This window comes from Epinephelus moara, chromosome 9 (assembly GCF_006386435.1).
Source record: "Epinephelus moara isolate mb chromosome 9, YSFRI_EMoa_1.0, whole genome shotgun sequence".
NCBI lineage: Eukaryota > Metazoa > Chordata > Actinopteri > Perciformes > Serranidae > Epinephelus > Epinephelus moara.
This window is the reverse complement of record NC_065514.1, coordinates 33,626,313-33,649,947: the sequence shown is the minus strand read 5'-3', so window position 1 is coordinate 33,649,947 and position 23,635 is coordinate 33,626,313. Positions and strand designations below refer to the sequence as shown.

The following is a 23,635-nucleotide window of genomic DNA, read 5'->3' as shown; positions in this document are numbered from 1 at the left end:
GCCTAGGAGCCCGAGTAGAACTTAAACTCATTGGGTTACAGGTGGTGGAAGAGCTCAGACCAGATAGGGTGGTGGTATGAGCCGTTGTGGAAAGTATTCAGTCAACATCATCCGGAAGAGAAGACTTACTCATTGACATTTATCACAGTTTGTTCAGAATACACAGGGGTGGTACAGAAGTACAGTTCTGCAGGGAATGAGTGTGCTGATAAATTAGCAAAAATAGCTCTGGGAAAGGAAATAACAGTACCAGTTCAACTAACAAAAGGAGAAGGGAAAGCAGTGATAAAGAAGAAGGGAATGGAAATATGGCGGAAAAGGTGGAAGGAAGACCAGAAAGGACAGGGATACCACAAAATACAAAAGTCTATCATAATAAAGAATTATAAAGAAAGGAACAGAAGGGAGGAAAGAGTCATAACAAGACTCAGATTAGATCACACAGGACTAAATGGCACGCTGTATGTTATGGGGAAAAGGAATAGTGATAAGTGTGAGAACTGTGGAGTAAAAGAAAACGCTGAAAATATTCTACTGTACTGTAACGTATGAAATAGAATGAGAAAGGCTGCAGGATAAAGCCAGAGAGGCAGGACTTGTGAGTGGGATACTGGGAACAGAGGGAGAGGGGGTTAAAACCACAAGGAAGGCACTTCATTTCTTAAAGGACACTGAGTAGGATTTAAGAAACAGGCTAAATGACATGATGTTGCACACTCTTGTACAGTAGGTGGCGGTATGCACCTGGAAGTTGTTTGTGATCCGCCAATAAATTGAGAGAAGACGAAGAAGAAGAACTTAAACGCAGCAGGCGTAACAGACATCCTGAGATTAACTCGTTTAAAACTGGGGCATTGTGGTCTGGCCAGTAACCTCAAAACAATAGGCAAGAACCTAAATGGTCTCTGCCAGTGTGGGAAGTTGGAGACACCGCAGCATGTAATGTTTGAGTGCAATAAATATTGGGGTGAAAGACAGCAGATGTTTAGGGAGTTATCTAAGTTGGGTTTTTCTTCCTTTTCTTTCAAATCTATATTCTCTTCTGATGCGGACTTCCATCTAATTGGAAAAGCAATAATTCTTTTTCTCCGGTCAGCTGGACTGCATCAGAAAATCTAAACTGAATAGATCAATCTGACCTGTGGAGGGCAGCATTACACAATTTAGTGTAGGAGGGCAGCATTACACAATTTAGTGTACAGCCTGCCGGAATTCCATTAGAAGAAGAAGAAGAAGAGGAAGACATCCTGAGAACTGGCGAGAATGCAGCGAGAGAAGACAAGCAATGCCGGCGGAGCTGAAAAGTAAGAAAATAACTGTTTACACTTGTACTTATAAAACATTTGTGTTTTCATGAATTTGAGTACTACTACTAGAGACGTTTGATGAAGCTCTTGTTCGAACTTAGAAGTCCTAATATGATACGAAATGTCTCTTCAGGCCCGACCGAGAGGCCGCCATAATGTCGAAATACTACGATGGAGTTGAATTTCCTTTCTGTGACGAGTTCTCCAAATATGAAAAGATGGCAAAAATAGGACAAGGAACTTTCGGGTGAGTAATACACAAATATTATATCATGTGAGTTTATCTGTGAATTTGTTTTGAGTGTTTGTTTTGGTTAACGTTAGCTGTGCTAACAGGTAACTTAAGTCATAAGGATAAATGTTAGCTCTAGAGACTAACGTTACAAGAGAACAAGTAGCTGGACATAAACAATGTGCTTTTCTTCGTGTGGGCAGCTGTGTTAAAGACCAGATATCTCTTATATGTTCAGGAGACTCTTTAAAAACGTAGCTTACATAGTCAAAGAACTGGATGCTAGTAGAGGGACGTTGTAGTCCGTAAGTTAGTTAATATGCACTAACCACCCACAAAGAGAAAAGGAGAAGGAGGTGAGAATATGACAATTATATAATGACGTCATGACGCATCAATTCTGGGGCTTTTTTGAGATCAAAAGACCCTCAAATGTGCAACTCAGTGTCTGAGTGAGTCCCTCTTCTTTTAAGTCTCATTTATGCTACAACAAGAACTAGGAATCTACCAGTGTATAGTTGTAATGTAGCGTTATTTAGTTCTTTTCCTGTGAGAGTTAAAAATAAAGTATTTATGTCAGCTGTCTCTTATGATGTAATGACTTCTCAGGGAGGTGTTTAAAGCAAAGCACAGACAGACTGGGAAGAAGGTCGCACTGAAGAAAGTTCTGATGGAAAATGAGAAAGAAGGGGTAAGAGACCATTCAGAGTCACTTATGGTTTGGACACCTGTGTTTCACTGATGGCAACTGTTGATGTGGACTCAAAGTGTTTTTATCCATTTGACTGGAAAGTCATATTAAAGGATAATTCTGGCTTGATACAAGTAAAGTCTTATTTTTGTATTGCTATTGATATAACTCTAGTATTATGTAGTGCTGATTTCTGGAATGTCAGTAAATTAAGTCAGATGGAAAATGAGACTCAAGTTGTAATAAATTGGAATAATCCTTTTAGAAACTGTTTTTTATCTCAGTTATGTGTTTGAAGTCTGAGGTTTATCCAAATTGCAATTACTGCTCATTGGCCAGGCCTCTTTCACTAATGTAGTTTCAGCCTCTTTTACATATCCTTACTTCAAAATGTAAAACTCAACCAACAAAAAACTTGACAGTGAAACATCTGTGTTAAACTCTTAAGTAACTGCTGGATACATCCTGTGCTCACAGTACTGCATGTCTTTGCTCTGCTCGGGCTGCATAAATTGACACCATGCTGAATTCATATTGGTGCAGCAGTGTTTCTACACATTAATTAAAAGAATTTCCTCGGACTGCTTTGTTTCAGTTCCCAATCACAGCTCTGAGAGAGATCAAGATCTTGCAGCTGCTCAAACATGAGAACGTGGTCAATCTGATTGAGATCTGCAGAACCAAAGGTTGGTGTCACAAGTTTCCAGTCTATTAATTTGTCATCAGTTTCTGACTTCATCTAACCTTGATGAAGGCAGACATTGATTGTTATGTGTTTTTACTTTTAGGTCACTTGTTTGCTCTACTGTGTAAGAAGTAGCAAAATATATCCTGCTCCAATGATCAGAGCAGGAAGCATATGTTGCAGGAGGAAGCATTGACGGACCCACTAGCTTCTTTCCTTGTCGTCACTGCACTTCTTGTCAAAACCACAAGAAGGCTAATTCTTTTGTTAGCTACACCACTAAAAAAACAATACAAAATTCAGAAATTCTTACTTGTCGCTCTATTAATGTTATTTATCTGCTTTCATGTCCGTGTGGCCTACAATATATAGGTAAAACCAACCGCCAACTCAGAATCAGAATCAGTGAACACAGAAGCTCCATCCACAGGTGATCCTAAATCCCCTGTAGCTAGACATTTCCAGGAAGCCAAACATCCAGCTACTGAACTTAGATTCTGCGGCATTGATGGAGTGAATCCCAGCTGTAGACACACAGACCTTGAAACAAAACTCCTTCAGTTTGAAAGCAGATGGATTTTTCTCCTTAAAACTGAACAGCCTCTAGGCCTTAATGAAACACTTAATTGGTCTTGTTTTCTGTAGGTGGTCCTTTTCCATCCCAATCTGCATGTGCCAGCATGGCTCTCCTGTACCTATGTAGATGTTTTTTATTCACACGCATGGTTTAGTGATAGTATTATTGTTGTCGTACATATCTTCTTTCCATATAATTTACATTTGAATATCTCTGTTGTAGGGTCTTTTTATTATCAAGAATTGTATAATCATCACTTTTGTGACATTGCTTCTGAATATAGTAGTTGTATTCACAAATATGTCACATCTCGTTAAGCAATATCAGCTTCAGCTGCTAGATTGGCCACACCTGGTAGGGTCTGCCTTTCTTTACCTCTGTTGTGTGTAATCAATATCATTTGCACTTGCGTATTAAAGTTTTGGACTTCTTTATATTGATCTCAGCCTGTGGACTCTTTATGTGGCTTTTTTCCAGCCCATTTCTTTGGTGTGCAGGTTACTCCTTTGTGGTTCCCCTCACCTGTTTTCTCAGTACCGAAGCACCCAAATGAAAGCTTTTTGATGCCTCAAGTAGGCGCAGGGCCACAACATCTTTAACTCTCGGAAGCATGTGTTGCATAAAATTAATTTGTTGGTACAAGTTTTCATTCTTTCCTCTTCTGTCTACCCCTGTTATTGTTCTTTCAGCTACTCAGTTCAACAGGTACAAAGGCAGCATCTATCTGGTGTTTGACTTCTGTGAGCATGACCTGGCCGGGCTGCTTAGCAACTCCAACGTAAAGTTCACCCTGGCAGAGATCAAGAAGGTCATGCAGATGCTGCTTAATGGATTGTACTACATCCACAGAAACAAGGTGAGGCAGCATTAAGGATAACCATCCACTGGTTCCATTGACAGGTAAAACAGAAGTATATGTAAATTCTATTACAGAGAGCTGAAGAATTTCACTCGCAACTAAAATATTGAAATATATTCTCCCGTTTACATGCAGTCGTGCATACTCCAATTAACGTGCCCGTACGTGTTGTTTAGCGCATCAAAATATAGAGAAGTGGAATGGCTGGAGCTGCTTATCATTTTGCTTCTTTGCATCAAAACAGGATATTTTTTACCGGTTGCACACTTGTTCGACCTTGTGAACACAGCCTTCCTCTTTTATTTGTGTAGCCACCTTTTTGAAAAGGTTGGTGTTGTGATATTTACGTGTTTCCAAAAACCTGTAGATATCCAAGTCTTTCACAATGTTTAAAAGTAGGTCTGTTTCTCCTTCCGACTGCAAATGTTGGCTTTTTTTTTGGCCATGCATCTGCAGCCTCGCAAATTGTTGGTGACTTGGTTTGTGTACAATGTATCTATGACAACGCACATAGCCGACCGTAAACAGACAAGAGGACGTGTGTTATACTTGCCCAAATAATGCCATTAAAACTCAAATCATACCGGAATATCCTACATGTGTTAGTAGAAAAATGCTACATTTGGAATAAGGTTTAATTCAGGAAATCCAATTGGATTATGTTGTTCACAAGACCCGTATCAAATTCAGGAAAAAAAATGTAACAACAATAATTGTCCTATTTAAAAAAAAAAAAAAAAAAAAAAAAAAAAAAAAAAAAAGTGAATATGCATGTAAATGTTCCTAGAGCTTTGTGTTCTCTATCATAATAATGCCTTCTCTTGGATCAGATCCTTCATAGAGATATGAAGGCAGCCAATGTGCTCATCACCAGAGACGGTGTCCTGAAGCTGGCTGACTTTGGTTTGGCTCGAGCCTTCAGTCTGGCTAAGAACAGCCAGGGGAACCGCTACACCAACCGTGTGGTCACACTGTGGTACAGACCTCCAGAGCTGCTGCTAGGTGAGAGACAACCATAAAACTCAAGACAATGCACAAATGCAGAAATATATGCATATGCACTCCTTTGTCTTATTGTCATTTATAAATGGATGCAGTGTAATTCACTGAGTATTGGCAGGGTCCTGCTACAGCCCCAGAGCTGCCCTAAGTATAGCCATTGCACACAGCTACTGCTATTCATATTACTATGTCAGTTCCTAAATTAATCACAAATGCACCTGTAAACCTATTGTTGGCAGTTATACTGTTATCTCAGTCATTGTCATCAAATGTCAGAAAGGCATTCAGTAATGATGTACAGCACTCACTGATGCTGAGTGTTTCGTAATTGATTGAATCAAAGAAGACAAAAGAATTGCATTATTTATTTTATTTGTTTTTCATAGGTGAGCGAGACTACGGTCCACCCATTGACCTGTGGGGAGCAGGCTGCATCATGGCAGAGATGTGGACCAGAAGTCCTATAATGCAAGGCAACACTGAACAGCATCAGCTCACTCTCATCAGCCAGCTCTGTGGTTCCATCACTGCTGAGGTAGGGTGACATCACAGTGAGAACATCAGTTCAGTAGAGCTGAAGCCTACTAGTGGGTTGGTCAATATGCTCTGGTCTGACCAAATTTTCATCGGTCAAATAGTTGCTGGTGTTGCTTTCACAAGGCTGTATGTCCACCAAAGTGTTTGCCAGGAACTCCTGTGATGCCCTGCTGGGAGCCAGGGTTCATGCACATCTATTCAATAAACACAGATAATATTTGACCATAATTTCTCCTGTTTGTCTGGGACATTAGAATCTTCTAGGACACATGGGCCAGCACCATTTTTTTTTCTAACTCTGCTGGGAGCACTAGAGCACTTTGGAAAGACAGCATTTTTTTTGTCAGCTGAGATACTGTTTGTCTGGTTGCAGTGATATGGAATATCAGTGGGAGTAAAAATGTCGGCACAAAGTAGACGACATGCTTTGGCCCTTGCTCCACATCAGGGATACTCAACTTGCTTTGCCTTGGGGCCATTTTTGCAAAATGACACAACGCATTTGGCCCACAGGTTGTAAGTTGAGTTTCAATTCTATAGATGAATGGAAGGCTTAAGCAGGTAGAAAGGTGGACCAACCTGTCGGTTATTGTGGGTTCACCGTTAAGCCCAGATCAGACCAATGATTCGTGATTAGACAAAACTGTTTTAGAACGTTGCAGAGAAAAGTTTCAGTGGTGTGAACTAGCTGGTCTGAGCTCACCCCAAGCCAGCTGATTCAACATCCAGGCTTGTCAAGTCAAAATGACCACAGATGGCATGTGTGCTTGCTGCAGCAGGTACTCGGTCCCCACCTAGCCCTCTGTTTCTGTCCTCACTGTGTGCCGGTGTCAGACAGTAGTGCTGCTGCTCACTGTATATGCTTATTCTCATTGACTGATAAATATTATTGTGGCGTATTTAATATGAATGCAGTCCATCTGATGCTTGTTTTGTTTTTCTTTTTCGCCGTTTCATCACGACTACAAATGCAGTTGTAGCCAGTATGTCCCTATCACTATCCTCATTCATATTTTAACAAGCTACAAATTACATTTGGCAACAAACTTAGCCTGAAAAGCTGGAAATTAGAACAGAAGTACATAGGGTTGTTGCGTAGAGATGATACACCATCTCATTTAGTTGCATTGTTTAGAATGTTGCAGAACAGCACATTGCAAGTAGTTGCCTGTTTCATTAGGCTCGTTGGAGATGAACTGCGCCTCGCCTGAAAAGTACACGAGAGCAGGTGGCCGCAGCGGGGGCAGTGACAAAAGGCTGCGGTGAAGTCGGACAGTTTCCCGACAGTTTCCAGCAGCCTTCAGCCCATACAGGAAGTCACAGACACACTTACATCCTGTCTGGAATGATGTCAATTCATTAAGAAAGTGATCAGTATATCAGTTTGTTTTCAGTCTCCAGTTGTTTTAATTATGATAGATTAATTTATTAAAATGCTTTACAGGTGATCTGTAGTTTATGTTCATGGTTTATCCTCTATTTGACATGAACTCTCCTGTAAATCAGCATCATATCAGTTTGACCTGTCCCCTCAACTACACAGGCTGAATAAACTGTGTCTGACTGAAAGGTTAATATTTTCAGAGGAAAAAAAAATACAAGACAACAGCTTTCTTTAAGGCTCAGTCAGATACAGTCAGGGCTTCACATCTGATGTTATTTTAAGAATCCTCACATCCCACTGACCACAAGTCTCTGTGTTGCTAAATACTTCAATAATTAAACCGTCCAATATTAATATAGTACAGTAGACACTGTATAGTTTATGATGAATATATTCAGTCTCTGACAACTAAACTTCACCATCAGTCACACAACATGTTTTCTGTTCACAGAATAAACCTTCAGATCAGACAAATACAATCTTAATCTCTAAAATTCAACAAAAATGAGTAGTTTATCTAAAACGTCATATTGTTGAGTCGACATCTTAACCAATCAGCTGTTAGATCAGGTGAGAGCCAGGCGGTGCAGTAGGTGGAGAGCAACTGCAGCGCCTGGCTCTAAAAACTGCGGCCGCCTTGCTCTCGTGGCTTTATCGCCGTCCACTTTTGTAATACGTCAGAGCAAGTCGGGATGAAGTCGGACACAAAACTAACCGGCATGCATTGTGCGCCGATCGCCGGTGATCGAATCTGCGCAGGCCTGGCTCATCTCGAACGAACCTATTGTCTTGTCTTTGGTCTGAACTGGGCTTTAATTTCTCCTGTTGTTCAGCATTTGTAAATGTAGGATGTCATAGTTGGTCTTTTTAGTATTTGTCCTGCCCCTTCTTCACTATGATTGGACAGCTGGGTGACACTGAGAAGCGCAGTTGAACATCTTTTTAACTCTCTGTGAATAGAAAAAAAATCACCATATGAACAGCCCTCAGAATAGGCATTTAAGTGCCTCATCACAGTGCTGGCATTCATATTATAGTGTATAGGAAGCACTACCATTGCAAAGAATTTCAAAAAATACGCTTGCGTCAGGAAAAAAAACTTTGGTGGATACACAACACTACCAGACCAATCGATTGGTAGACCAAGATTTTCTTTGGTTGACTACAGCCCTCAAGTTTAGACCAAAGTTGTATCACTAAGTGGCATACTTGTCGTCTTTGTCAACTGGATAATGAACCATTTTCTCTTTCCATCAGGTGTGGCCTGGCGTTGATAAGAAGTATGAGCTTTACCAGAAAATGGAGCTGCCTAAAGGCCAAAAGAGGAAAGTGAAGGATCGTCTCAAAGCCTACGTCAAAGACCCATATGCACTGGATTTGATTGATAAACTTCTGGTCCTGGACCCGGCACAGCGCATAGACAGTGACGACGCGCTCAACCACGACTTCTTCTGGTCTGACCCCATGCCATCAGATCTGAAGAACATGCTCTCCTCCCACAACACCTCCATGTTTGAATACCTAGCACCACCCAGACGGAGAGGCCACATGCCGCAGCAGCAGCCCAACCAGAACAGAAACCCAGCCACCACCAGTCAGACAGAGTTTGACCGAGTGTTTTAGTGGTTGAAAAACTTAATGGGCAGGAGTTTGCCTGGTTTGACTTGTTTAGTCACAATTAAATACTTAATTTCCCAACCGACCTAATATTGAGGAAAGCTATACATTCCCTTTTTGGTTGAGGTTTGGCGGACATGACCTGGAGAGCTCTACAGTGTTTTGTATGATTGCTGTCCTGTGTGAGTTCATGGCAGAGGATGCAAGTTGACCAGGGACCGGACTGTAATTCAGTTATCCAGAGCCTGTTGCAAGCCAAATAATCATTGTTCCAACTTTTTTTCTCCAGGTTATAATGAAGAGACTGTTAAACTCTGTAGACATGGCTCAGGTCTATTTGCTTGGTCGCCTTGATTGAACAAGGCTTTGTTAGTTTAAATTGTCATTAGTTTATGAGTGTCTGGCATTTTAGTTTTTTGTTTTTTTTTAATTTTCACACTTATCAGTTTTGTATAAAAATAGCTCTCTTTATAGGCTGTGCAGTATTTTGAGGTTTTATTTATATTAAACTTTTATTTAAACTATTTTACAAGGATTCCACACACACCTCTGGACACATGGACAAATGTGACATTCAAAATAAAATTGTTTTTACCCAACTTATAGGACTTTGTGTGATCATGGTAGTTCCTGGAAGTTACACTCATACAAATGTACCCTGTATGTGAGCTGGTGTTCTTGTGGATTTGTTCAAAGAAACATCAAGTGTATCGGCAGACTCAAAACTCACTAAAGCTTGTTTCAGCGTTAGTGATATTTGTTAAAGGCAGGACTCTGTGAGAGGGAGAATGTTAGATATCTTGATACATTTCCATTTGGACACTGAAAAGGCCCCTTTCAGCTACAACCCCAGTTCCAAAAAGTTGGGAAGTTGTTTAATACATAAAAACAGAATGCAGTGATTTGAAAGTATACCTATATTCAACTGAATACTGTACAAAGGCAAGATATTTGATGTTCAAACATAGAATGTATAGTTCTTTTTGTAAAGGTACACAGGTGAATTTGATGTCTGCAACATGTTTCAAGAAATTTGACAGGCATGTTTACCACTGTGACATCACCCTTTCTTTTAACAACAGTAAGTGTTTGGGAACTTGGAACACAAATTGTTTATGTTTTGAAAGTGAATGCCCCATTTCCCTCACGTGCAGAGATTTCTGATCTTTTAATAACATTATAGATTGTGGGTGGTGGTATACTTAACCTCCTTGCAACTGTGCTTTGAGAAACATTGTTCATAACTGTTGGATTATTTGTCCAAATGGTTTTTCACATAGTAGTGAACCTCACACTATCCTTACTTGTGAACAACTAAGCCTTTTTAAGATGCCCCTTTCATACCCAGTCATGATACTTTCACCTTTTTCAATTTACCTGTTTACCTGTGCAATGTTCCTAACAGGTGTTTATTTGAGCATTCTGCAACTTTCCCAGTCTCTTGTTGCTTCTGTCCCAACCTTTTTGGAACATTTTGCAGGCATCAAATTGAGAATGAGTGTATATTTACAAAAAGTAATACAGTTTATCAGACTGAACATTGAATATGTTGTCTTTGTACTGAATTCAGTTGAATATAGGTCAGAAAAGATTTGCTAATCATTCCATTCTATATTTTTCCTTTTCTTTTTTTTTTTACACAACATCCCAACTTTTTTGGAATTGGGGTTGTAAATGATAGTGAGGATGGAAAATATATTTTCCATATTTACAGATACCTTTAAAACTCGGGGAAAAAAAGGTTGACCAAGAGTTGTACAAGATAAACTACTTTACTTTTTTTTACTTGTCAGCTGTCCCTAAAATGTTAAAAAAAAAAAGACCAACAACCAAATATTATGGAACTCTAAAATGTCCTTAAAATTTGACCCGTGAAGAAGGTGCTTTAAGATTTTATATTCAAATATATGAGATTTGACATGTACATGTGACAAATTACAATGCATTATTATTCATAAATCTAACAAACATATGTAGCTAGAATGTGCTTCATCTCAGTCATACAAAAAAAGGTTCGCATGAGTATAAATATAAAATCAATAAAAATAAATCATATAAAAATATAACAGTGACAGGGACACTGCATAATTACTTTTGATACTTAAAAGTACATTTTTGTGAAAATACTTTTATTTACTTTTTATTTAAGAAAAGGCCCCTGAAAATCAAAGGTTGCACTCAAAATTATGTTCAAATTCCAAGCTGGTTCTAAATGGTAAATAGTCTGCAGCCTACTTGTATTCCAATTTTCTACTGAAGCAAGACAAAGCACTTCACGATGGTTCTCATTCACACGCACACAGACACACTGATAACAGTAGCGCTGCCATGCAAGGTGCTGGCCTGGAAATGGGGAGCAGTTTGGGGTTCAGTGGCTGTTCAAGGACATTTTGGACATGTGGCCAGCAAGAGCCAGGATCAAACCACCAACAGTGTGATTAATGAATCACAGACTCTGAGCCACAGTCACCTCATGTAACAATCACACAGCACAGAGGGCAGGATGCTGTCTATTAAACCCAGACCTTTGAGCACCACTGTGGTTCAGCTGTGAAGATAAAACATGGAGACTGAACCCATAACACTAATGAACTGACTCCAGTAGGTGGCAGCATCGTATTAATGTATCATTAAATAGTGACTATACCTTGCTTCCTACTGAATCCTTGACAAACTTACAGTTCCAGCAATAATGCAACCTCGAGAATGTTCTACACTGTCTCTAACCTGTATGCTGGGATAACAAATGATAAAAACACTTAAAGGGTCCTGTGTTTGTCCTCACTGACTTTTGTTCTTTCTTGAGGTTACAACTCACACGTGAGGTTGTTACACCATGTGAATGTTCTGCTGCAAACTAATGGGTGTCATGTGGAACCTCCACCTATGGTTGCATCAAGAACCTTCAGAGAGTCCAGGTAAGAACCTGCTATTGATTTTAAAGCAGCATTCATATATTTTTTTTTTTTACCACAAAAACCTCAGGTAAAGACACACTGAGTTTAGTATAAACAGCCACAACCACAAAAGTTGTATAGGCAGCGAAAGGTTCTGTGAATCCCTGGATGATGTACATTGGCAGCAAACAAAGTAGATAATGTCTCTTCACACACATGACAGCTGTGGGTGGGACGAAGGCCAGAGCCAGAATTTCTCAGTGAGAAAGAAAGACTAGGTGTGCTTCCAGCCCCTTTTCCGACATTCAACTTTTCACACTGGAAAACCATTTAAAATTAAATATTAAACATGTCTAGAGGGGGACTTTAAACCTGCATTTTTTCTAATGGCCACCAAGGGCCATCTGTACTGGTGGCAAAAAGAGATCTGTTTGTATAGGAGTCTATGGTAAAATGGCACTACTTCTCACTTGATTTAATACCACAGTAAACATTTTCCCAATAAGTTTCTGTTCTTAGTCTTCTTTAATACAGCATGATGTTCGTTTTATAAATGTTGGTCCCATTTAGATTAAAATACATGATAAAGCAGGGTATTCATCAGGGCATGGCTACTTTGTGATTGGCACGTTGCTACCATGGCACTGTGCAGTGTCCTCAGGTTCTCAGTCACGCTGCGTTTCATTTGTAGCTCTACTTGTCTTCATTCACTTACCTTCAGCCACTGGTATTATGTAACAGCTTACGGATGGAATGCACCTTCCCTCGTTCACTTTCAGCCCAACTATTATGGATCAACCACCAGTTGCAGGATTAGCACTACACTGCTTTTCCTTTTTACACATCATCAGATAACTGCAGACTTCCTTCTGTGAGGTGAAGGCATATTCTGCGGATAATTGCAATATATCGGCAGGCACTGGTAATTAGCTACATCAGTTTCTGATTGATAAATTTCTGTTTATCTGTATTGTCATAATTATTATTGCTACAGGTTTATGATATCTTGCAAAAAAGCAACATTTCCATGAGTCCACAGTGAATATTAGAAAAAAGAAATTACACAACAGTACAACAATCACAGTGAATATTAAGAGCAATTAATTGTATGACATTTTTTTCAGTCAAGTATCAAGATATTTGAAATTTTCTTGAGAAATTATTTGCTGATAGACGAGTGAATCTATGCACCTGTATGTCTACCTATCCTTACAGACCTATTAGAAAAACTGATACTGAAAAGCATGTTGAATAGTGAATTCATTTAATTCTATTTTAATTTATTATTTTAGTTATTTTCCAATTTATCATTTCTGCCACCTAACCATGGATGTACTTTCTTGCATCAAATGCGTAATTGCAATGCATTGTGGGTGATACAGACCTCTGGAGTTGTTCACTCGCTCCCTCAGCCCTCCGAGAGTCTGTTTCACCAAGTTCGCTTCAGTGCTTCAGACAAATGGAATGACACTTATGATGGCGACGGGGAGTCCCCCATGAGGGCAAGTGCCGTGGGGAAGTCAACGACGGCATGTTGAAAGACTATCAAAATGCAGGGTCAGTTTCACCCCTCACTCCTCCACAGCTTCATCCTCCTCTCCAAATATGGTCACTTTTGGCTCCAAAAAGCCAAGATGGCTATGGCACTTAGTCATTTGATCTATTCATATTATAAGAATGTTGATCATGACCATTTTCACATAGATTTTTCTGCAAGTGAAAGAGCAAGTAACTCCATGTATGCCTCTTGTGGCTCAGAATTATGTACCAAGAAGTTTTAAGTTGGTCCAGATCAAAGCTTTGGTGTATAATTATGATCATGTCAATTTAAATAATTATGATGTGTTTTTTTGAATTATCTCTCAGCAATAATGCTGTTAAAATTATTCATTCCAATGTTATGTTCTATCTCATATGGAAAGAGACTTTCAAGTTCAAGTCCTTCACTTTTTGACTGCCTGAAAAAATGAATGTAACAAATACTACTAAAACATATGTAGAAATCATATTCTTCATCTTTCTAAAACTCTAAAATAATTCCTCTGAAATTGGATGGATTGGCCGAGGGATGGTTCGCCCAGGGCGTAAAACTAGCCAGGAATGCCTCTGGCTTCAGTGATAACTACTTGTGAAAATCTGAAGCTTTACTGTGATGCGACAAGACCAGGAGGACTGGGCGGTGTAAAAGAAATCAATCATATTCATGTATGCTAATGGTAGGACTTAGTGCCGCTGCGTGTACGTGAGAGAGAGTGATAGAGAGGGGGAAGAGAAAGTGGAAGGTGGACTATTGCACACAGTGTTTCTGTAAGTCATTAATAACTTTAGTGCCACAGGTTGGCCTGCATAACTACAAAGTCAAAGCAGGCGCTTTACTACAGTTTACAGCTGCGGATAACCGTCAGCAATTTGGTCTCACCTGTTCCTTGTCCTTGTCAGACAGCCAATTTAATTGTTTGAAGTGAGGGTCAATGGCTGCACTGAAGACATAGGGCACCTCCTTTCAATTTGCTCGAACCAGTTTACTGTTGAAAAAAAAAAAAAAGGAAGCACTGAAATACTGATTTGGACGTCAATTGTCATGCCGATGATTGAAGCTTCGAAGCATTCTGGTTAGCTCTACAGAGCATCTAAGTATATATGCAGTTGACATAAATTATACGTCAAGGAAAAAAATGTTTTGAGAAGGCATAAATGAATATGCATATAGTGCATGTATTTGTCAAGAATCACCTCAGGCTCATAGTTTCACTCTCCTCAGCCTAACAACAGTCTGTGTGTGGTGTCAAAGTGGAGCTTTACTCAGATGATGGATTGCTCTTTTAGTTCCAGAGCTCCTCCGCTGTCACTTTTATTGAAGAGGAGGGTGTGTGTGTGTGTGTTTGTGGGTGCTGAGTGTTGACAACGATGACAACAGCAACTAACAAAAATTAGAAAGCACTGGCCAGATGGGCCTCTGACTGCAGCCGCCTGCATGCAAATGGACTCCCAATTCTTCGCCACAGATACAACATTGTTGATTATCTGTGTGGACGAGAGGCCAGGATGCAAAATGACGCTCAAAACTGTGCCAGCTTTGGGCCACAGAAGGACACACTGTGAACTGGCTCCAAAGGGCTTATTATGGTGTTCTCTCTGACTGATGTGATGGCACTCGGCTTCAGTGTTTGTTTTGGGCAAATGCCATGTCAGATTGGGATAAATGTCATTTCAGATTCACAGGGGTCTTCCTCCTGAGTGCTAGAAAAAAGACACTGCTGCTATATTTGGTGAGGTTCTGCTCTGTGGAGGTCATTTAATCTGAACAGCCTGATACATGCTCAGCATTCCTTCAGTTTACATGTCTTAATATCTGCAGAGGAATGAGAAGCAAACCCTCATCTACACAGATAAAACCCTTCATCTATTTCCTCTTTCCCAAAACCATCTCCATAGCAGCAAGCCATCTGCACACATTGTAGTTCTGTAAAACTGTTGCAGGCCATATTCTGTCATTCTAGCACTGGCAGTGTTGGTCAGTTGGTCCTTCACTTTGGTCCAGACTGAAATATCTCAACAACTATTAGATGATTATCATGATTTCGTTTTACATTTATGGTCTCCAGATGATGAATCCTGTCATGTGTGTTGCCATGCTAACATATCAAACTAAGAGAAACCTGGTTTTATAGAAATACGCGAAATGACCATGACCTCTTACAACGGCCTTACCTACGTGGTGGTGGCGTTTATTGTGTTGAAATTGCACACGGAAACAATGCCAATGGAAAGTCAATTAGGATCCTTTGTCGTGGTGGATACGCAAACTCCCTGGCTCAGCAATGCCCGTAAACCTGGAAGCTAACTTTTCTTGGCATATATGCCAGGTGAGCAACTTGATTTGAATAAATAGGTGTCATCTTGGCATCTGGTATCTTGGTATCATTAGAACTTTATGCCTTCACTACACTACTGGTTGCAGGAAAGGAGAATTCATATGAAAGTCCATTGAGAACATACATGACAATGTATTGTGCCGCATTTCTGCCCACAAACCTTTCGTTGCTGTAATTTTTTCCTTCTCTACCCTATAGAAATTGATTTTAGCCCCTCCATCAAACCTTCCTTACTGAGTCACCTTTGGATCTCATGGATGATCATGATGAGACACTCCCCATAGTGTGTCCTTTTTGCTAATTTGCTAATTATAACCAAATAAAAAGTACAGCTATAGTCGATGGGAATGTTTAGAGAGGACCATTAATGTCTGTACCAAATTTTATGTCCATAAATCCAATGCTCTATAAGTCAAGGAATCACCAAAATCATTTGGATTCATTCTCAGGGGACCATGAATGTCTGTCCACAATTTCATGACAATCCATCAAACCTTTGTTAAGAGAATTAAGTCTGGATGAAAAGGATGGACCCAGGTATCTCATGATTTATCAGTGTTCATTTCAGCCTTCCTCAAGTGTTGATTTCACACTTTGCTCACTTACCATGTTGCATTGTTCTTGACAGTTTACTTTTAGGAGAAGGCAGTGAGCCTGAGCCAATCAGGAGAGGCACAAGAATTCTCTTCCACTCTCTCCATCACTTTCTTCCTTCTCTTTCTTTTTCTCATTTTCCTCCCTCCACCACCTCTTCAGTCCTAGCCAGCGGCGGCTGTATGTGGCTGATGGCATCCGGCGTGCAGGGCAGCACACATGAAAGGGGTCCTGTCACTCACTTGAGGCGACCATATGTGTGCCTGCATGAGCTCTGTGCCAGCGGCGGGCTGCCTCTGCCAGAAGACATTAGGGAAGCAGCAGGGTGTCATTAAGGCGGCACGATGATTGATTAACCGTAAATCGTGAGCATGGGACCTACCAGTCCCAGCCTCTACCTCTCCCTTCACTCACTACACACACACACACACACATACACACACACACACACACACTCCCACCTACACACACAAAGTCACAAAGAGAGCAGTGGGCTGAGGTGGAGATGGAGACAGAGGGAGCCCCCTGCAGATACAAGGGTGTAATTGCATTAGCTGCCCAGTAGGGAGAGGATGAGCTTGGGTTGCTCTGAAATGAACACAGTCAGGGGCCACATCAAGCCATTAGTAGCACTCCAGCCCTCTGCTTCACTCCTGAGGCGGATTTCATATTCAGCTTTTCTGCAGCGGCTCACAGAGCTGTGGGGAGTTAATGGCAGCTCCCAGTTGCTTATCCAGTGTTGCTGGATGTATTTCTGTTGAGGACGAGAGACTGACTTCAAAGTTTAGCAGTGCAGAGTTTTTTCATCGCATCTTGATCAGCGTCTTTAGCTCTATGGGAAGAAAAACATTGGAAACCATGAAATTCAAAACCATCATCAGTAATATTTCATTGAAGATGTTACCAAGTCTTGAGTTTTTAGTACTTAACCAAGTTGTATTGAACAAAAAACAGTGTCATTATTCATAGGCTCTGGAGAAAAACCCCCAGACTGAAATAAATCTAGCTAAAAGTTCAGATAACAGAGAGCCAGGGGGTCTCAGCTCATCTAAAAGTAATCTGAGCTCCCTTAAAAGCATAAAAATATAAATTTGAGTGGGCCACAGAAAACTGATAAAAAAAATTTTTTAACTTTATATTATAGGATTTCTATACTTTGATGATCCCTAAATGCAGTCATTTGGTGTGTTTCGAGCAGCAATCTTCATTGCAGAAAAATTAAGCTGATGCGGATCTGCTAAAAAACTGCAGTTCTTTGAATGGCCACTGGAGGCTGGCTCCAGAGGCTATTCAGTCACCATAGAGCCCCATGTTAAAATACCCTACTTTACAACAGAAATAAACATATTTACAGCCTGGTACAAAAAAAGTTTTTTATGGTCTCTGTAGCTAATTTCAACATTCATGACATCTGTAGAGGGGTCAATTTTCATAAAACTCACCTGTTTACATTTTAGTAAGACTTAAAGTTACACATATTTAAGGTCGGGCTGCTTTGAGTGACAGGCTGTCTGCCAATAGTGTCCTCTGCGTCTCAGTCAGATCCACCTCTCGCTCCCCCACAGCGCCAGCCTCTTGTCCAAGTATGGTCACTTCTGACTCCAAAAAACCAAGATGGTGACGGCTGAAACGCAGAGCCAATGACTGATGTCATAGTGCCTACGTCCATTATTCTATACATTCTATAGTTTCCTTCCACCAATTTCATTTTTTATGTGCAAATTGAACATGCACATAAAAATCAAAGTAGAAATGCTTCAAATGAAAAAAAAATTAAATATCGCAAAAAAGTTTTCAAAGTTTGCTGAGGTAGAAGAGTTGGTTCATCAGTAAAAACTAAATGCAACAAAGTGCAATCAATAGAAACAAATCAATGAATAAACCATGATGTACATGAAGCTTGTGACATTAACATCAACTGATGAGATACTTTCATCAAAAGAATACATGAAACAAACATAAGTGCCGTATTTCCATCATGTTTTCTGCATGGTTTCTGTCTTTTGAGCTATAACTGGAGCTTTTTAATATCATCATCTCATTTATCATCTCACTCTTCTTCTGCCAGGGTTTTGAGGCACACACTTGAAATTGAGTGCCCCGATTTGTTAATCTCAATGAACCAACTCCTAATATACACCTCTACAGTAGAAGATGGATAAGCAGATTCATTCTTTTGCTAAATTTTCCGGAAAATTTGTTGAGATTTGGCCTAAAGCTGTCTGGCTTTGGTAAGCTGGCTATAAAAGAGAAGGAGAAATTAGGGACAGAGAGAAATCTAAACTGTTAAAAGTTCATTTGCTAGTTATTCAGTGTAATTCTGTGTAATTTATTTATTATTTATCAATCATGTATTTGTCACATGGAAGTATGCAAGGTACAGCTTCAGTACAATGTGATGCCATCAGCTCCTTAAACTTGTGCAACTTGTGTCATTTAGTCGTCATCTGCGTCTTATTAAATTGTTGGCTGCTGCTTTGTAATTGTCTGTTTTTCCAGATGGTTCTGGTAATTCATGGTCTCTGGTTGTGGAATGATTTAACTGTCCGCACATTCTAACCTTAACAAGACAGGTCGCTCCTCCCCAACATGGGCAACGACTCTGCAGCCACCTCTGAAAGGTAAATAGCAATGATCCACAGCAGGAACGGGACAGCACCTCACATTCCCTCCTTCACACCAGTCCTTATTCACCTTAAAGCACGCTCCTCTTGTCCTCTCGCCAGAGTTGACAGAGGTGACTGAGAATGTCTGCGCCTAAAACCGGGTCTCACTGCGAAGTTGCTGAATACTGACATCAGACGCCACATCGGCATGATATGCAGCCAGTAGCCGTTAATCGAAATGCGGCTGGACAACATTGTAAGTTAAGGGAGCCAAAGTCTGAGCGCAGTGGGTGGGAGGGGTGGTGGATGGGTCCAACAACCACTGACCTTCACCCTGGAGGCTGGTGTTTCCTTCCCATATGATTGTAAAACTAAACTCTGTTCTTTTTTCCTAAACCCAACTATGTGCTTTATTTCCTAAACCTAACCATGTGCGTGTGTTGGCTAGACGTAACCACGTGCGTTTGTTGTTGAAAGAAGAAAGTGTCAATTTGTGGTGTTGAACTGACGTAGTGTTTTTATTTTGAAAGAGACTGTATGCAAACTGTACATTTCCTGTGAAAATGGAAGTGTATTTTGAAAACAGACAATGCATGTAACAGGCTGAAGTTGACACGGCGTCCCAGAACATCAATGGGTCCATGTCATTGGTCCGACATCCCATTAGTCTGACGGTCCGCAATGCTGAATGGCTCCCGGCGGGCGTATTTCTACCGATGGTGCGCCGCGACCGGCTCTGGGTCAGCTGGGAAAGGCTTGAGGCGAAGCAGGCTCACGGCTTATGTGTATGTTACTTTCTTTTTCATTTTTTCAGCATTGTGGAGTCGAAAGAAGCGTGACAGGCGTGACATGTATACAAGTGCGTTAGCCTCTAAAGTGATACATAGTATATACGTCTGCAGCGCTTTCTAAACATTAACAATGGCATAACATGGCAAAAACAATCATTTACTGTCCCTGTTATTTGGTGGTTGATCTCATCCTCTGCTCAGAGGGTAAGGAGCTTCCAGACTTCATTGTTTTCCCAATTTGCAGACATTTTTGACATTCTCTTCTTTGAGTTAGCTGCTAACTGCTATCACTTGCTTTTATATCTCCAGTGGCAGGTCGCACACATAACATGTAATCAAAATGTAACAGCCATTTTTTCCATTGTCCCATCCTGCCAACTGTTCTGTTTACACAGACCTTGTTTTGACACTGCTACTACCCCAGTTCCTGGCTCAGAGGCGAGACAACACTGTCCCTTCATTCTGCGATTGTACTTTTTATACAGAATAGCGAGGCGGCATAACAGCGTTAAATTCCCGCCTTGAAGAGGCAGTGTAAAAAGGGCTAGTGACAGCCAGAGGGATGGTTGTCTCAGATGAATGAGTCCAACATGGGCCCAACCCATGTTGAGTAGACCATTGTCGTGTATGCATTTAAGTGGGAAATGTCCTGTTTCTTTTGTTGATGTACATCCTGTTAACCACATGGAGAACATGTGATGCACTACAAAGTTCAGTTAAAGTCATCCATCATCTCCTTGAAGGCTTGATCCTGTTAACAGATGAGCAGGCTTTCATGTACAACTCACAAATGGTCACTGAGTGGTTTCAGAAATGCAACACAACTTCTTAAAGACAAATCCAGAGTTGCTGACCTAGCAAAGATAAAATGACAGTTTCCATAAAACCATAAAAACTTATGCAGCATGTGTGTACCAACCTCTAATGGTGTCTGCCTTCCATTTTCCCTCCATCTCTACCCCTCTGTGTCCTGGAGTCATGTGGAGCCACAGAGAGATGAGTGATGAAATCAGCAGAGAGGGAGTTAGCAATGGGACTGCTCCGGCTAATGTTTTGTTTGGTATTAACATGCACAAGGCACTTAAACTCCCACTGATTTGGATGAAAAAACATTTGGAATAGGGCTCATCAATCAAAGGCCACACACACAGGAGCTGTCAAAATCCTGGGGTGCTCTGTGTGTTCATGTGTGTGTGTTACATTGCTCAAAGGAGTATTATAAAAGGAGAAACTGTCTCCCTCCTCTACAGCTTTAATGATCCATTTTAATCTCCGCTTTCATATCTAAGACTAGAAGAGGGTCACACATGTGGTGCACCTGGCCAAACCTGGAGCCTGGTTTCTATATAACACTCCACATATCCATATTATCATGTTTGTTTTTATGGATTTCAGAGTGGAAGACACTTGATTATTTTGTTGTACTGGAGTATAAACTGTAGTCATTTGTTTCAGGCTGTTGTAAATTACAATAGTAGGCCTCATGGGGGGCACCAAAAATGTAGGGAATCTATTAGGCGGGGATACTTTTTGTTTGGAATCTATAACAATACTATGTGTCACATGAGGACACCCAAAATGTTGTGATCTAGGCACCAGTGCTATGTTTACATGGTAGCACCATTTGCTGGGACTTAAGCCTTAACGCGGGCCTGACCTTGTAATAGATCTCGAATTAAAGTATCAAATTGGCTATCTGAAATAATTAATAATTTTTAATAATAATTATTAATTATGTGAAATAATGTGACTTAATTTACATTGAATCACCTTTGTGGGGCACCATTCCCGAAAAGGGGAAAATGATAGCCAGTTAAAGATATCAGTCTCAAAGAGTTTACTAAACTATCAGTTTGGAATTATTTAATAGTAAAGCCTGAAGGATTTTGGAGTTCTTGATGCAGCAGAGGTTGATTATTCATTCATTCTTGTGCAACATTAAACAGACAACAGGTACGATTCCAAAAATATATTTATTCATTAAGGAAGCAAAGCAAAACAAAACACACAGATTCTAACTATCTATATACAAGCTTAGTGTGTATATGTGTGTGTGTGTGCGTGTGTGGGTGTGCGAGAGAGAGAGTGTTAGAACCCGGCTCTTAGGCTGCAACAAAAAACACGGGAGGGATGACGAGGTTCAAACTAATCAATGCGTTTATTAACATAAACTAAAGAAATACGTGAGAATCAGTGTCAGTAATCAGTAGTGTAGGCGTGTGTGGATGCATGTGTGTGTGTGTAAGCGTGCCAAAACAAAAGCAACAGAAAAGGCACGGCCGCGCCGCGGTGCCCTCATGTACGGCGTGAATCGAGTGTGAGAGAGAGAGAGCCGGCTGGTATCAGAATATAACCGCTTCACCGGGCCCAGGTGCAGCGCATCAGCTGATGTCGGTCCCTCCTGAAAGACAAAGCAGACCAACCAGCAACCAGCAAGCCCACACACCTCCAGAGTAAAGGGAGGGGCCGTCAAGAGAGAGAGAGAGAGAAGGACAATGGCGGGTGTGGTAATCAAAGGGCCGTTTGGCCTACAAAACAAAATGTCTGACAACAGAGAACTACAAGATGCCTTCAGATCAGGGGACGGTTTGTCTGACCATGTGGTCAGGACAAAGACAAAGGAAAAGAAGCGGGAACTTTGAGCTGCCTCCTTGGGTGTAGCTCTGTTGAAAGCAAAATTGTAAATGACTCTATGTGAATGTGATATGTGTTCAAGCTTTTTTTTTTTTTTTTTTTTAATTGCCTTGTTGTGGATTAATTGGCTGCCCTCACCCAAAAAATAGTCTGTGGCATAGGCGTTTCTAGCCCATTTTTGGGGGCACCCATAAAATTTGAGGGATTTTTATTTATTTTTTTTTTTTTTTACTGTATGTCCATTTTTAACAAGCTAGAAAAGTGTCAAAACCATACAGTATTGGTATTTTTGGTACTCACTATAGGGGGCTGGTTTACTCCAGAAACATACATACTGTTTATGTGTATGTTGAGGAGCTGCTGTATCAAAATGAGTTGTCTTCCCCCAGAAATTAGGGTTACGATATGTTTCTCTTATGATTCCAATCCATTCCTCTTTTGCTGTGGCTCAGCAATTAAATAAACTTTATCAGATTTGATGGTTTAGTCACAGACTTTCCCAAAAAGTGTTTTTCTTTCACAAATGTGGGAATGAAATTGCGTTAAAATTTACAAAACAGTGAAATGTATCTTGCCTGGCCGGGCAGCTCTCTGGGTGCTCAGCACCCCTAAACCTCTGATCCTAGAATCGCCCCTGGTCTGTGGTGTTGATCAATATTCAGTAAAAATTGCTTCCAATAAAACCAAAGAAAGTCCAAAGCACTCTGAAGAAAAACCAGGAGGCTGATCAGAAGTCCAATGCAAGAAGGTTTATTCTTTGCTCAGAGATGACATCCAAATGAACCCATTTGAGTTGGTGGTCCGGATCAAGAACTGAACCCAAAAGGCTTGGGCACTGACCTTTATACCTGGTCTCTCTCTCTTTCTCTTGCTCACTTTCCTAAGTTTTATGTGTATTTTATCATATGTGTAGAACTACTTTGAAAGCCCCCTCAAACCGGTTAAAACTGGTTGGGCGGGTTGTTTTACCTTATCTTACCCCCTCCCTTCATGTATCCCAATTATCCAGGCCAGAGCTGGTGCGTATGGTGCAGGTGCTTGGACTATTAGCCTGCCAGTGAGCCTAGTCTCCCAGTGCTTGGAGCAGCTCCATCTTTCTCCTGGCTTGATTTTACTATAGGGCTTCATTCTACTATTATATATGGATCTTGCTTGGCTTTTTCTTTTAAATTCAAACAGTGATAACAGATGGATGATGCAATAGTAATATATCGATAATATATTGATAATACAACTCAACACAGTGATTATGCTTAGATTTTGGTGCTCTTGATTACCTTTTAATTCATTTTGATAAGATATGGTATACATGCACACACACACACACACACACACATATATATGCAT

General features: G+C 40.5%; 1 protein-coding gene across 1 annotated transcript; it reads left to right on the top strand.

Annotated features, from left to right (window-relative positions):
- The first annotated feature begins 1,173 nt into the window (after positions 1 to 1,173).
- Positions 1,174 to 9,490, top strand: cdk9 (cyclin-dependent kinase 9 (CDC2-related kinase)). The gene is made up of 8 exons (XM_050052888.1): positions 1,174 to 1,304; positions 1,441 to 1,554; positions 2,149 to 2,230; positions 2,826 to 2,916; positions 4,182 to 4,348; positions 5,182 to 5,353; positions 5,740 to 5,888; positions 8,532 to 9,490. The coding sequence occupies exons 1-8, from the start codon at positions 1,264 to 1,266 to the stop codon at positions 8,895 to 8,897; spliced, it is 1,182 nt and encodes a 393-aa protein (XP_049908845.1). The 5' UTR covers positions 1,174 to 1,263; the 3' UTR covers positions 8,898 to 9,490.
- Positions 9,491 to 23,635: the final 14,145 nt, after the last annotated feature.